Source organism: Fragaria vesca, linkage group LG5 (genome assembly GCF_000184155.1).
Source record: "Fragaria vesca subsp. vesca linkage group LG5, FraVesHawaii_1.0, whole genome shotgun sequence".
NCBI classification, from domain to species: domain Eukaryota; kingdom Viridiplantae; phylum Streptophyta; class Magnoliopsida; order Rosales; family Rosaceae; genus Fragaria; species Fragaria vesca.
In genome coordinates this window covers 17380491-17394525 of record NC_020495.1, presented here as the reverse complement: position 1 = coordinate 17394525, position 14035 = coordinate 17380491, and the positions used below count along the sequence as shown (strand labels likewise).

At 37.5% G+C, this 14035-nt stretch overlaps 2 protein-coding genes across 2 annotated transcripts; one reads left to right on the top strand and one right to left on the bottom strand.

Annotated features, from left to right (window-relative positions):
* The first annotated feature begins 7984 nt into the window (after positions 1–7984).
* Positions 7985–9381, top strand: LOC101304773 (26S proteasome non-ATPase regulatory subunit 2 1A-like). Its single transcript, XM_004299951.1, has 5 exons — positions 7985–8167; positions 8378–8465; positions 8737–8846; positions 8927–8986; positions 9109–9381. The coding sequence occupies exons 3-5, from the start codon at positions 8826–8828 to the stop codon at positions 9130–9132; spliced, it is 105 nt and encodes a 34-aa protein (XP_004299999.1). The 5' UTR covers positions 7985–8167; positions 8378–8465; positions 8737–8825; the 3' UTR covers positions 9133–9381.
* Positions 9382–12141: 2760 nt separating this feature from the next.
* On the bottom strand, positions 12142–14035 carry LOC101305082. The gene is made up of 2 exons (XM_004301508.1): positions 12779–14035; positions 12142–12666 (listed from the first exon to the last, which is right to left on the bottom strand). Exons 1-2 carry the CDS (start codon positions 14033–14035, stop codon positions 12142–12144), a joined length of 1782 nt encoding a protein of 593 aa, XP_004301556.1.

Sequence of the window (14035 nt, the reverse complement as noted above, 5' to 3'; positions counted from 1 at the left end):
GGAAGAATACTTCCATGAATCCCCAATATGCAAGTGAGCGTACGACTGGTAAGGAATATGATTGTTGATTGATGAAATGGGGGTGTATTTTCGAGTATAGTACGTATCCAAAGCCGGAAAATGCAGAATTGATCAAATCTACGTGGTGTTATGTCTTTATGTCTTGACAAATAGTCTCTTGTTCATTATAGGGTGAGATATCAGAGCTTTCTGATTCTTACCTGAGTCCCAAATAACCACTGCTTGAATTGGATTTACTCATATTGGTTCTTGATATGTTAAAAGTTATAGATCAACTACTTGTTTGAGTACTTAGGTTATGCTACTTTTTGGAAATTTCATATTTGGACATGTTATTAAAGGTTAAGATACCACTAGTTTAGTCTAAGGATTCCAATCTGACCCACAATGATGAACTTATATTATTTTGATATTAATGTAATCTCCAGACATTGATGTCATGATACCTTGACATCATCTGATTTGTCTTTACATTTGGTTTTGGTTATTTTGGTTGAATGAACTTTTCAGTTTCATTTATTATGCTTCTAAATTTCCAGACTTTGATGTATTAGAGAACAGACTTTGGTAGTTTTTTTTTTTTTTTTTTTGATGTTGTCGATGTTGTCAAAACAAGTTGGCTATGTACATGACTTCCTTTACATGCAATCAAGTTCTATTATGATTAAGCTGATTCTCATTTTATAGTCATCATTGTAGTTTCGTTGGCCTAGATTTTACCTTAGTAGTTATATATCCATGAGGCAAATGAATATTGTGATATCCGAGCAAAGTGCAATACTGCATTTGCTGAGGGAAAGGAAACATGCAAACTCAATGGAGAGGGCTATGATAGTTTAGGGTTAACAAGGGAGATAGTGAGCGAGAATAAATTTTTGTGTTGTCTAAGATACCCTTGTTGACAGGTCCAGTCAATAGGAATTGACATGTCACACATGCCACATAGACAAGTTAACGGTTCATTTAACGGAATGTATAATGGAATTGAGACCTTGTAGGATTTTATATAGCTCGGGTATTTATTTGAAAGAATCTAAAGATGGGGTAATTATTTGAGAAGTAGGAGACTTGTTTGTTAACTTAATTACCTGATTAACTAAAAGTGATAAACATTAGGTTTAACAGATAAGGACTCGAGTGAATCTTGGACTCTAATAGATGAGTTGAAGATTAATCCTCTAGGCACCTATATATATCAGATAACAGATTATCTTCTACTATGTGAATTGGTATTGCTGTGTGGATTGTCGATCGAGTGTTGCTTCATCGTTAGAAGACTTGTTGCCGATTGTTTATGTCAGGACCCACCCCGAATTTTACCCTGAAACCCGAGGTAAATCCTGCGGGGTCCACCTTCAAGGAAAATTTACCGAAAACTCGGCATAACCTTCCTTGAAAATGGACAACCTTTTCCTGAAAAATCCAACTCAACACTTCTATAATCAAACATCCATCCTCATCTCCTGGAGCCTTCCTGCTCCCCAAGTTCATCAAAACTCCCAATAACAATTTCTCATCTAATAAAATTCCACAACCAACAACAAAGACATTTAATAAGCTACTACTGGACTTTCAGAGCATATCTAATGATGAATGAAAATAATGAAAACGAATAAGCGGAAGCAGCCTCTGACTATGCCTGGACTCCATGTACGCTCGTCCTCAAATAACTTAGCCTGCAAACTGGGCATTTATAAACCAAAGGGCCCAGGGGAAAGTAATTTAAAAACGTTAGAGTGAGTGGATGAAAATAAATTCAATAACTTAACAATTATAAAACTTATATACTTTCCCATTTTTCAACTTTTAAAACTTAACAGCATGCAACTTAAACGTCCTTAAAACCTTAAGTCCAAAATCACTTAATAAAGGACAAACCAGCCCCGCTAGTTAGTTAAAACAGAAATCTCATAAGAGGAGATAAACTAGCCCCGCTGGTTAATCAAATATATTATTGAGCATAATAAAATAGGGGAAGAGTTATCACCATGAAAAAGGAGCCTCCCAGGCTATAATAGCGTCCCACGCTAAGCGCTCAACTCACATATGATGAGGACCACTAAATAAGGCTATAATAGCGTCCCACGCTAAGTGCTCAACTCACATATGATGAGGACCGCTAATAAGGCTAGCTAACTAATAAATATAAATACCGATCGGTTGCCTCCCAGGCTATAATAGCGTCCCACGCTAAGCGCTCTACTCACATATGAAGAAGACCGCTAATAATGCTATAATAGCGACTTACATATGATGAGGACCGCTAATAAGGTTAGCTATCAATAATCAAGATAAACGACCCTATAGTATGGTTTAGGGTGACTAAAACATACGAAGTCACTTAAATCCATTAAACTTCCCCCAAGACTAAACGAATGGTACGGTTCCCAACCGTACATGAAAATCATCAGAAGAAATCATAACACAACTCAATGACGTGTCTCACACGTCAAAATATTCTCCAATTTATAAATATAAGCGAGATTTCAATAACAAATATGAATCATAAATAATAGTATCTCCGACCGAAAATACTCGCTAAAATATTCTCCAAGTCAAAATCATTATGCCTCAAATAAGCAATTAAATTATGAGGAGAACTACCGACAATTCCATTTTCGGTAATCATTTATAAAACTCAAAGTCAAGATCGATATTCCACCAATAATTTCGAGAATTAAAAATAGGAAACTACCGAAAATCCCATTTTCGGAAATCTTATATAAATCTCAAAATCCACCAATAAAACCATTTAATGAAATCCGGAATTTATAAAAATATCCAAACTCAAATATCAAAATAATAATACCGAGCTCAACTCCACAATCATGACCAACACTTAATAAATGCACCAAACTCAAATAATTTTCAAGCTCATCTCATGAACTGAAAAATTATATTATATGCTCGGAAAATAAAATGATAGATTATAAAATCTTGCATGCATATTTATTTTTAAAAACCAAAATGTCCACTCACAAATTTAGGCATAAGCCCGACGATAACCGCATCGCCACCCAAGCGAGGTTCCCTTCGCATCCTGGCACAACAACCATGCTTAGAACCAAACTTCAATTCCAGAAAATAAATACGTGAATTAAAATATCTAACTATCCTCCGTTTAACCCTCTACTCTTAATAGGGTTAAACTCGCCGGATTCACACCAAACTCCACCACCACTTTAATTCATCAATCCTAACATTCTATAATAAATACCAAGGAAATCCAACGGCCGGATTTTCATTCTAATAACCGGCATTTTCTCCGATCTCCGAAAAATTCCAAACCTAACCAAAACTCATCCAAAAATTCCAAACTATACTTCAATAAACTCCTCTTATTAAAACCATCTCAAAAACAGGAAAAACTGCCCTTAAGGGGGCGCCGTCGGCGGCGGCCGGCAGCCGAACTCCGGCGACCTCTAATAGCTACCATATTTTGACACAATCTTCCTCTCAACATCCCAACCAACTTTCATAACTATCATTAAGTCCAATTTCAAGCCTAAACATGCCAATCGAACAAAAACACAATCAAGAACCCTAGAAGATTCAAACCTTCGATTCTCCTTACCTAGCTCGAGTTAGGATGAATCCTTTTAGGGTTCTAGCTGCTGGAGGGAGAGCTTCAAGTTGAGACCAACAGCTCCGGCTATGGTGGCCGGAAAAGAGAGTTTTCGGCGAAACTCCACCACGCACAGCCGCTCCTTCTCGGCGTGATTCCTCCCTCACGGCGGCGTAACACGACCAGCCACCTACCTAGAATTGAAGAGGATGTTCCAAGCTTCGATTTGATACCAAGCACGCCTCCTATCTAGGCCGGACGACGGCCGGAAAGTTTCCGGGTCGGGAGAGCTCGGGAGAAAGAGAGAAGGAAGAGGAGAGAGAGAGAGAGAGAGAGAGTGTGTGGCTGGGCTTTGACCCCCCTCTTGACCCGGTCCAAACTTAAAACACCCACAAAATAAAGCCTACAAGAATTTACCTCTTTTTACCAATATAGAAATTTTCGTTTTAGACCATAACTTCTTCATACGAACTCCGTTTTAAGCGTGCCGCGTGCCCACGAACTCTGTTTAACGTCCTCTACAACTTTCATGAAGAAAGTTTTCCCAAATTCCAAACGGAAGAAAAAGTCAACTTCAGGGTCCTTAAGTAGTAAACGGTTACTCAACACGGTAAAAGACCAAACTAACACCAAAGAAAATAACCGTAAAATAACTTAAGAACCAGGGTGTGACAGTTTATGCATAGCTGTATGAAAAAATGGCTGGACAAAATGCTGATATAAACTATCTTACATTTGCAGTCTCAATAGATAACTATAGTTCTTCATCTAAATGGATTTTTTTATTACTGTTTCATGATTATTGTAAATTTATGCTAGGATAAGCATAGAACCTAAAAAAGAGTCACTACAAGTGGTTGATCACTTTGAAACGTTGAATAAAGAGAAAGTAATGCAACGACTATTTAGTTATGCAGCTTTGTGATTGAATGCATTTTTAGTTTTTATCTTCTTTATTTGAAGAGTGTCTAATCAATAGTTCCCTTTGAGTGAATAAAGTTTGGCATTACTAATGAAGTAATAGTCCAAACCCTGTATGAATTAACATTTTGCCAAAACAATGTGTCGGCACTGGTCTAGAAACCTACAAAAGTGTGCTTCTTTTGTAATTATGCCATTGGATTAATGATCTGTGTATCTAGAAGACATGTGTATATAGAAGTAGTGCTTAAGTTTGAACGATAACTAGTTCTTGTAAGGCAATGATGTTCTATATCTAAGCTCACCTTCATGTATGTCCCAATATCCAGATCAGGAACAATAAATGAGTTTGTATCTTGACAAGCATATATGTCACATTTCTATATATCATAGTATACATATATTTTTACATGATGATTTAAGACCTGTACATTTCAGGTTAAAGTTACAATATCTACCACATGAGCTTCTGTTTTGACATTAGCGATGTCAAATTTAATGTTTTTTCATTTTAACACAGTTCATTCAATTAAATCCTAGAATGCCTACTAAGTTATGTGGACAACAACACATTCTACAACAACAACAACATGGATGAAACGTATTTTGGATAATCACACTGTTCGACAGTCTCACGAGGAGATAAAACGGTTATGCTAACAAAATTACCTATTTTCGTCATTGATTGGGCATTGGTCAACTCAGTTAACCCTAAGTTCCTAAACACCTATCAAGAAAAAACCAAACTGAAAATAAAAGGAAACTCAAATCGAACGGTTTTATAACGAAGTACGCGGCATTATGAGTGTCAGAGTATGTGAGAGTTTTCAGGACGTATTTCGGACACCCAAGCTATTTATTACATTTTTCTAAAGTATACGGTGATTGTTTAAGGACGTCGAGGATATTTTCTAGTTTGTCATGATCACGAACCGTAAATTTATGACCTAGTTGTGAAGTGGGTCTCGCGAGTGGTCCGTGACATTTTTCAGTGAATTTTTCCGACACCGAAACTATTTTGTATGAATTTTTAAAGTTTTGAAATGGTGGAAAAAAAAAGTAAGACTTTAATGACATAGACATGTGCGCGGCCCTCAATGCGCCACGTGAGTCAAATCTCACTATTAAGTTATTTTTTTTATTTGAAAATCAAAAAATTCTTGTATGCATGACACAATTTTAACCGTTTATAACAATTCATATGTTTGACCACCATGTTTCTATATTATTTCCTCTAATCTTGACCATCCATGTATGTATGTATGTAAAAATACATGTCGTATACTGAAGATATTATCTTGAAAATCTTGTGAAAATGGTAATAAATAGCTCGGGTGTTCGAAAAATTCCGTGAAAATTAGTGCGCACTCAGGGTGATGCGCTATTTCTACCCATGTAAAATTTTTGAGAAAATGATATATGCGTGACGGGGCTACCTTTAGGGAGGAAGAAGGGTGCATGGGGTTGACCTGTTTGACCGACATCGAAACGACGGCGGACGAGATCTATTTTTTTACCAAGAGCCTATTACGACTGCCCAATTGCTTATTACTCCTCCGTAATCATATTGGCGATGTCAAATTTAACGTTTTTTCAATTTAGTACGTTTTATTCAGTAAAATCCTAGTAAGCCTACTAGTGGATCGAGACTCAAACGTTATTGAAAATTGGTAAATTTTTGTCTATAGCCGTATTTAAATACACTGATCACATCAGACGGTCAATATTTATTTTTTTAATTTTATTCATTAGAACCACAACGTGTCTACTATAATGGTATAACTTGTATAGTATGTTTTATGCAAATGTACACCTTTATGAAACAACTATATCTTGCATACAGAATTTTGAAAAATCGTCCATAGGATGTGATAGGTATAATGAAATATGGCTATGGTAGAAATATCACATATTTTCAATAATGTTTTGACTCCGATTAAGGTGGTCAACCTTATTTACGCTTATTCTTCCCTATAAGGGGCCCTATCGTCGGGATGTTAAATTCGCCAAATTTTAGATAGGCTACATCTCATCTACGTGAGAGTGTGTGTGCAAAAGAATCAACAAAAATAAGTTAAGAAGGGGTGGGTAATAGCGTTTTCGTGTAATAAGTGACATTGGTTTAAGGTTGACCGAGTGGATCCAGACTCAAAATGTTATCGATAATTGGTGAATAAGTCACATCTCATCTACGTGAGAGTGTGTGCGAAACAATCAAGATAAATAAGTCAGAAAAGAGTGTAGGTAATATTTAGAGTGTGATAAGTGACGTTGATTCGGGTTGACCAAATTTTTAGATGAGCTGTTACATCTCATCTACGTGAAAGTGTGTAATCACATTTTCTGATTCACATATGAGATGAGATAATATTCTGGGCACTGGTTCGACATGAATAACTTAGTAAACTCACTGGTGTCTATAGTTTGAGACATGCACATATATCTAATCAGTAGTACACATGAAATTCCAAACACACAAAATTTCAAGTCAAACAGAATCATAAATCCTAATGAAATGCAAAATGGCAAGTCAAGTGTAGCTGCCTGGGATGGAAAAATAAAAAAAGTCCACGTATTTTAGGTAGTAACAATGAAATAAATAGAAAAAAGAAAACATAACGAAATTGCCTCATCCCCGTTTTGAACCCAAAAAACCAAAAGAAACCAAACCACACCCTCACTCTCTCTCCTTTCGTCCTCCTCTCCCTTTTCTCTCACCAAACTTTCTTTTTTTCCTTCCCTTTCTCTTTCTCCATCCGATGCTCTAGTCTCATCAATCGTCTTATAGATCCGGTTTACACAAGTACCTTTTCCATCTTCCTTTTCTAATTCTTGTAATTGGAGCCGATTGATCTATGTTTCTTCTTGTTTTTCGCTTCTCCGGATCTCAAATTATTCTTTATTTCTATGTGTTTTAAAACTCTTTTTCGTCACAGTTTTTCCCATTTTTTTTCCTTATAAACCCAGCTATGGTTTCTATGTGAAGCTCGATGGGATACCCGCCCCTAACGGGGGAGGAATCAAGGACTAATGTGGAACGGGGATGTGGATCTCTAATCTAAGATTAGGAATGGAGTAAGGATGGGATTGTGATCCTCATCCCCAAATCCACTCAATAAATATATATATATATATTTAATGTAAATAAATAATATATATTAATTAATTTTTTTAATATAGATCATAAACACAAACATTTAATCTGCAGATGGGTGAGAGAGAGGCTCTGTATTGGGAATATGTCTTTGTGATATAAACAGTTTTAACTAGTATATATTAAAACTCTGAGAATATTAAAACAGTTTTAACTAGTATAAAATCTGTTTTTTATTTTTTTAATCTGCTTAATGGAAAGAAAAGAAAGAAGAAAAAGAAAAAACAGAGATCAGATTATATGGGCCGGCTGGTCTGGAAGCCCAATACAAAGGAGATAAGGTGTGGGTAGCAGCATCGAAGGAGTCTCACACTTTCTTGTTTAAGAGGAAAGAAACTACGAAGGTAGAGAAAGAGAGCATCATCGTCGACCATGGAGCGGAGCCACTACGAAGAAGTTCCGGGGCTTCGCAAGAACCGACCAACACCGCAAGCGGCAGCGGCAAGCACGATGAGCCCACCAAACCTCCGCCCCCAAAGGATTCCAAAAAGAAAGACGAGGATTTGGTATGCAATTCCATCTCTTAGGGTTTTGACAATTTTGTTTTGCCCTAGACCATCTTTGTTGTTTTTCGGTTTATCCAAGTTTGTGTCATCTAAAATCAAAAAATCTGAGGATTCAAGCTGTATTGGTTAAGTAAATGCAATGGGTTCGGCTTTTGAATTGGTTACAAATGATTGTCGGTTTGGTTGAATTTGTATCTGTGTTATGCGCAGTCCGATGAAGATTTGGCCCTCAAGCAGCAATTAGTACGTGGAGAGGGTTCAAGATTCTGATCCTGGACTACAGAAAGTTGCGCTAGAGGTATGTTCTATGACCTCTCTTTGCTTCTTTCTTCTGCCTGTGTTTTTTAGTAATTTACAGCCCACGATTTGTATGTGCTATATTTTCTCTTGGGTTGCAATTTACTTGACCTCACTTTATTTGATACGGTAGCTTCAAGTTTTGGCCGGTATTCACCCCTACAGCTGCATCTTACTACCTGGACTAATGTTAACTCGTCAGCAAAAATATTTGCTTATATGGATCAGATACTATTGTGTAGCTTGATATGACATCAAATTTCATCTTGTAGGCAGGAAATTCGTACCTCAACTAGTTCCATGACCTCAGTATCAAAGTCTTCGCCCGTATTACGGAGCTCTAAAAGCATACTATGAAACAATGATCGATTCAGATTTGAAGGTATGCTTTAACTATCGGTGCTTTATCGACTTCCAGATTTTTTTCTTTTATATAAATAATATACTGTGTATTGCATGCAGAAATACCTTGCGGATATACTGTCGGTTTTGGCACTGACCATGTCTGCTGAAGGAGAACGGGTATGTCTATTATTTGATGTTTGGTGTGTCTGCATCATACTTTTGTCTATTGCATAACTATTTGAACTTGTCGTATATAACAGCTGTGTGTAATGATGTCTTTATATGTCCACTTCTTTCAGGAAAGCTTAAAGTTTAGACGGTGATATTGGTTCATGGGGACATGAATATGTCAGGTTAGAATCTTTTAATTTCTTACAGAGTGATATGCAATTTGTGGTATGTGAGTTTCATCATTTTAGTCCTTGCAGATTTGTTAAGGTCCCTTAGGTATATGACTATATATATCCTTACTACTGTGACTATCTTGTAATGAGGAACTTAGCTGGAGAAATTGCTCAAGAATATGCCAAGCAACAGGTGTGAATTTTTATCCTTTGGACATGTTGTATTAGCTTTCTTTGTTGGAAGATTTAATTGAGGTAGCAAGACAAGTTAATCTCGATCATTCTTCATTTCTCTACATTGAAATTAGTACACCGTTAGAAAATATTATTTTGCAATTTCTTTCAATGCTTGTATCATGTATCACTTAATGTTGCAATTGTTGTTGTAACATGTGTTAGTTAATCAAGATAAGAAACTCTTATGTTTCATGCTATATGTATGTTAACTCTTGAGTATTGGTGCTAACTTGCTGTTTCAGTTGCAGAGTGATGAGACCCGTTTGATGATCTAATGGAGCTAGTACAACAAATAGTTGCTTTTCACACGAGGGTAAGATCATAAACAAGTTTGTATTTTTCGTGTCTAAACATTTTTTAATCAAATGCTTCTGAAATTAGGTTGTGAATATGAAAATCAGGTTATGCTTGTCCAATTGTGTTTTATCTTGTATTAGCCGATTCATTGCAATAAAAAATTTGACTCAAGATGATGTGCCAAAAATAGTTAATTGGAGCACAGTTAGTCACACAGCTTCAGTGAATCCCAGAATAATAGTTTACACATTAAAGTTAAATCAAACTCTGCTCTGTATCATGCATTTTTAGACAATCTATAGAGTTGGAAATTAATATAATTTAATAGCACATCTCTATTAGTGTTTCTTAGGAAAATGTATTCAAAATGTATATATATTGGCTTTAATCAATTCTTAAATGCAATGCAGCACAATGCCGAACCGGAAGCTATTGACCTTTTAATGGAGGTAAAACCAAATATTAATTTGTCAACATTCTTTGCCAGACAAGCCCTTTCTTTTTGGGACTGGTACTGATAGCTTGTCCAAATGTCCAATGCCAAGTTGAAGACCTTGATCTGTTAGTCGAGCATGTTGATAGGACAAATTTTAAGAGGGCTTGTCTTTACCTCATCAGTTTGGCAAGGTAAGCAGATTGTACCTTGATTCAAATTGGCTCGTCTTTACCTCATCAGTTTGGCAAGGTAAGCAGACTGTACCTTGATTCAGAGAATTTGCCCAATGTGGCATGTTTTGTGCAAATAATATACCAAGTTTGCTTTTCCAGTTTTAGTCGGATAATTATGTATCAGTTGCTCCACCAACTTATTGAAGTAATTGTTTGATATAACATTCTGAAAGGTGTCATTGTGATTTGTTAATGAGTTGCTTTGTTGACGTTTAATTTGTATCTCGTCGTACTGCAGATTGGTTCCTGGACCAGATGATATGTTTGATTTGGATATCGCATTCATGATAAATCTGAAATTTGAAGAATATCCAAATGCGCTTCTGATTGCCCTTTTCCTTGACAATAAGGAGGTTTGTGCTTTTAAAAAAAAAATGGCATGTGTTTTGTTAATTGACTAGGGAAGTTGACAGAAGATTATACAAATTATATGATTTGGTGCTAACAATTTTGAGTATGTTCGTAGTATGTAAAGTAAGTCTTTACATCTTGTGATGATCTGCTGCGTAAAAAGCAATTCTGTTAATCCTTGCCCGACATATATGTCATGGAATTTATATTTGTAAAACGGTTCTTCAAATTCCTCTCTCGTTGAAAGGTGTGAATTTGATATTAGTATCTTATAGTGTGTTTCTGATGCTTGTTTTCCCGTTGGCCTTTACAGGGTAGTAGTTTTGAGCTTAATGATGAGATGGTGTCAGAAGATGAAGAAAGAGAAGCAATGCAGGACATTATTAATAACGCTAAACTCAGTGAAGGTTATCTTACCCTTGCTCGTGATATTGTGGTCATGGAGGCCAAAACTCCAGAAGATATCTACAAGGTTTTGAACGTTTCATTTCATTTCATAGATTTGACACTTGATGCGTATTTCAAAATTTGCTGCTGTGATGATATACCATCATAAGATTTTAAGGATTACTGTATTTAATGTGCAAAAAGCTATGCTGCTCTGAGTGTTTTTTTTTGTTGGTAACTTGCGTCCTTATCATCTTTTGGTATTTTTTAGTCACTCAATTGAACTAGGGAGTAAAATAGTGTTCTTTCACTCATCTAATTTAAGTAATTCAAAATCTATCGATGAGGTATCTATATTCAATTTTCATGCTCATTACTACCCACCTTCCATATGATTCTGTCAAGTTAATAATAATAAGTTTCGATTTGTTCTTTTTTCTGTAATCACATATTTGTGGTCACGACTAGAAATAGTTTTGAAGGTTTGATGAACTTTTATCTTCTAGGATTGAATTACTGTTTTATTATGACATAAAGATGGATTTAGAACAAAGTGTGGATTTCTATATTTTGTTGGCCATTGATGATGTGATGCAGCAAACCTCCTGCTTAGATACCAGGATCAACAAGCTCTAAAGCTTGGGGTTTTAAACACACACAAAACACTTGGATTTGGGAATCACTCCCTGGTTTCTCACCAAATCTAGGCTTCTCACCCTAAAACTAGGCTTCACGCCAATCCCATCACAGGAAAACTCAGAAACACTATGATAATTTTACTCATATAACATAGCATAGCATACCTAGGTAGCCCTTACACTTATTTATACTTGAGCTGGTAGCTCAAATGGACTGCACTAAAGACTCTTAAAGACTCTTCTAAAACTGAAGCATTAAAGACTCGTTAGGACCCTCTCCTGAAACTGACGCATTTAAGACTAACTTAAAGAGACCTTAAGACTACTAAACTGAAATGGAAATATGAAAAGACACAAACAGCTTAGAGACTTCAGGCATCAGACTTTGTTTCCCTCCCCGGTGTAATAATTATCTTGAATGATTAGGTGCTTTCTCCTTCCATTTGTTTCGCTCATAAACCTTGAAAGGTTTGACTATGATGTCCTCGTCAATTCTCCCCGGCTGAGAAGAGCTCGCCTCCGGCGAGATAAAACTGTAGTATCTTTCCAAGATATCTGGATTGGTGTGCTGCAGCTCCTCCTTGTCAGAGTCGGGTTTTTCTTTCCATTTAATTGAATACTTCTGGTAGCCTCCTTGTCTTGTTGAAACCACCTGCTCATCCACAATGTTTTCTACCACATCTCTTGGAACGATGATGTTAAGCGATTTTGCCTGCTGCCCTCCCTTGCAAGGTAGTTGGAGTACCGGTTTTGGCTGGATAGGATTCAGCTTGATGTGCTTTCCTTCATGAATAAAGGAGCACGAGTTGGAACGGCCAGAAATGGTCACATCTAGATCATACAACCATGGTCTGCCCAAAAGAATGTGTCCCACGTCCATTGGCACCACATCACACCAAACAGTATCCTTGTATGATGAGAATTGAATAGGAACCTGACACCGTTGTGTTACGGGAATAGAACACTTATCAATCCATGCCACATGATAAGGTTGAGGATGATCAGCAGGGGACAACCCCAGGTTAGAGATGGTTGGAGGGGGAGACAATATTGACACAGCTTCCATTGTCAATGATGACCTTATAACTTCTGTCTCCATACTTCACATAAGTGTGAAAGATGCTGGTCCTCTTCCAATCCTCAGCCGCTTCGAGTTGAGTCAAAGTGCACCTTACCACCGCCGTTCTTGGTTGAATTTGGGCAATAGGTTCATCCTCCAAGTCATCATCAACGGCAGGAATTTCAGGGATATAAACTTCTTCCTCCAATTCCTCTCGAGCCTCTTTTCCTGTGCTTGCTGCAAACAGACTACGAGGTTTCTCTTTGGTTGGGCATTGGCCAGCATAGTGACCATGGCCTAGACACTTGTAGCACTTTACAGATCCCCCTCCTCGAACACCAGATTGTACTCCCTTTCCTGTATCAGCTTTCACCAATGAATTGGCAGTACTGGAGCTATTGACGAATGGAGATGGTGCTGTTCCCGATGAGCTGGGACGAAATTCAGGATTTTCCTGGTCAGATCGGCTATGCACAGTTGTAGAAGTCTTCAAGTAGCGCTCCAATTCCAGCACTATTTGGTATGCTCGCTCCAATGAATATACTTCATGAGGGATCAGCTCCCTCTGAAGTTCTGGACGAAGGCCGGTTCTGAAACGAGCGAGTGTCACAGAAGGATCTTCATTTATGTTGCATCTCACCATAAATTCTTCAAACTTATCAATATACTCAGCAACTGTCATGTTCCCTTGACGAAGAGATTGCCACTGGTCCAGCAAGCGCTCTTTGTAAGCCAAAGGAACGTACTTCTCCTTCAGCCTTTCTTTCATCTCCTCCCAATGAGTGATAGGTTCATCACCGGCTCTTGCAGCTCGCCTTTCCACACCACTCCACCATTCTCTAGCTTTGCCCACCAACTTCATCTTTGCAAACCGCACCCTTCGAGTTTCAGACAACTCGTACCAGTCAAAATAGTGGTCCATGTCTGATATCCAATCTAGACACACCTTCGCATTCAGCTGGCCATCAAAGTTTGGAGCTTCAACTTTGATAGACTTCAGTGCTTTTTCCTCAGGATCATGTCCATCTTGCCCATTGTTGTTTCGAACAGCCTGCCTGCGACCATTCCTCCTAGACTGCATCCTTGATCCTCCACCAACACTCTCTTCTTCGTTCTGGATAGAAGCTTCAATTGCAGCCAAACGTTGCTCAGAAGCAACTGCTTGATCCTGTATTCTGGTCTCAAGATGACCAATTTGAGCGGCTAAGCCTTCAATTGTTTTAACCAAGGCTGCAAGATCCAT

Excerpts from the sequence above, each read along its gene's own strand:
- LOC101304773 (XM_004299951.1), top strand. The coding sequence starts at position 8,826 with ATGATCGATTCAGATTTGAAG. Across the intron at positions 8,847-8,926 it reads TGATCGATTCAGATTTGAAG|AAATACCTTGCGGATATACT; the intron begins GTATGCTTTAAC and ends TATTGCATGCAG. Across the intron at positions 8,987-9,108 it reads TGTCTGCTGAAGGAGAACGG|GAAAGCTTAAAGTTTAGACG; the intron begins GTATGTCTATTA and ends CACTTCTTTCAG.
- LOC101305082 (XM_004301508.1), bottom strand. The coding sequence starts at position 14,035 with ATGGATCTTGCAGCCTTGGTTAAAACAATTGAAGGCTTAGCCGCTCAA. Across the intron at positions 12,667-12,778 it reads ATGGAAGCTGTGTCAATATT|GTTCCTATTCAATTCTCATC; the intron begins GTCTCCCCCTCC and ends CAACGGTGTCAG.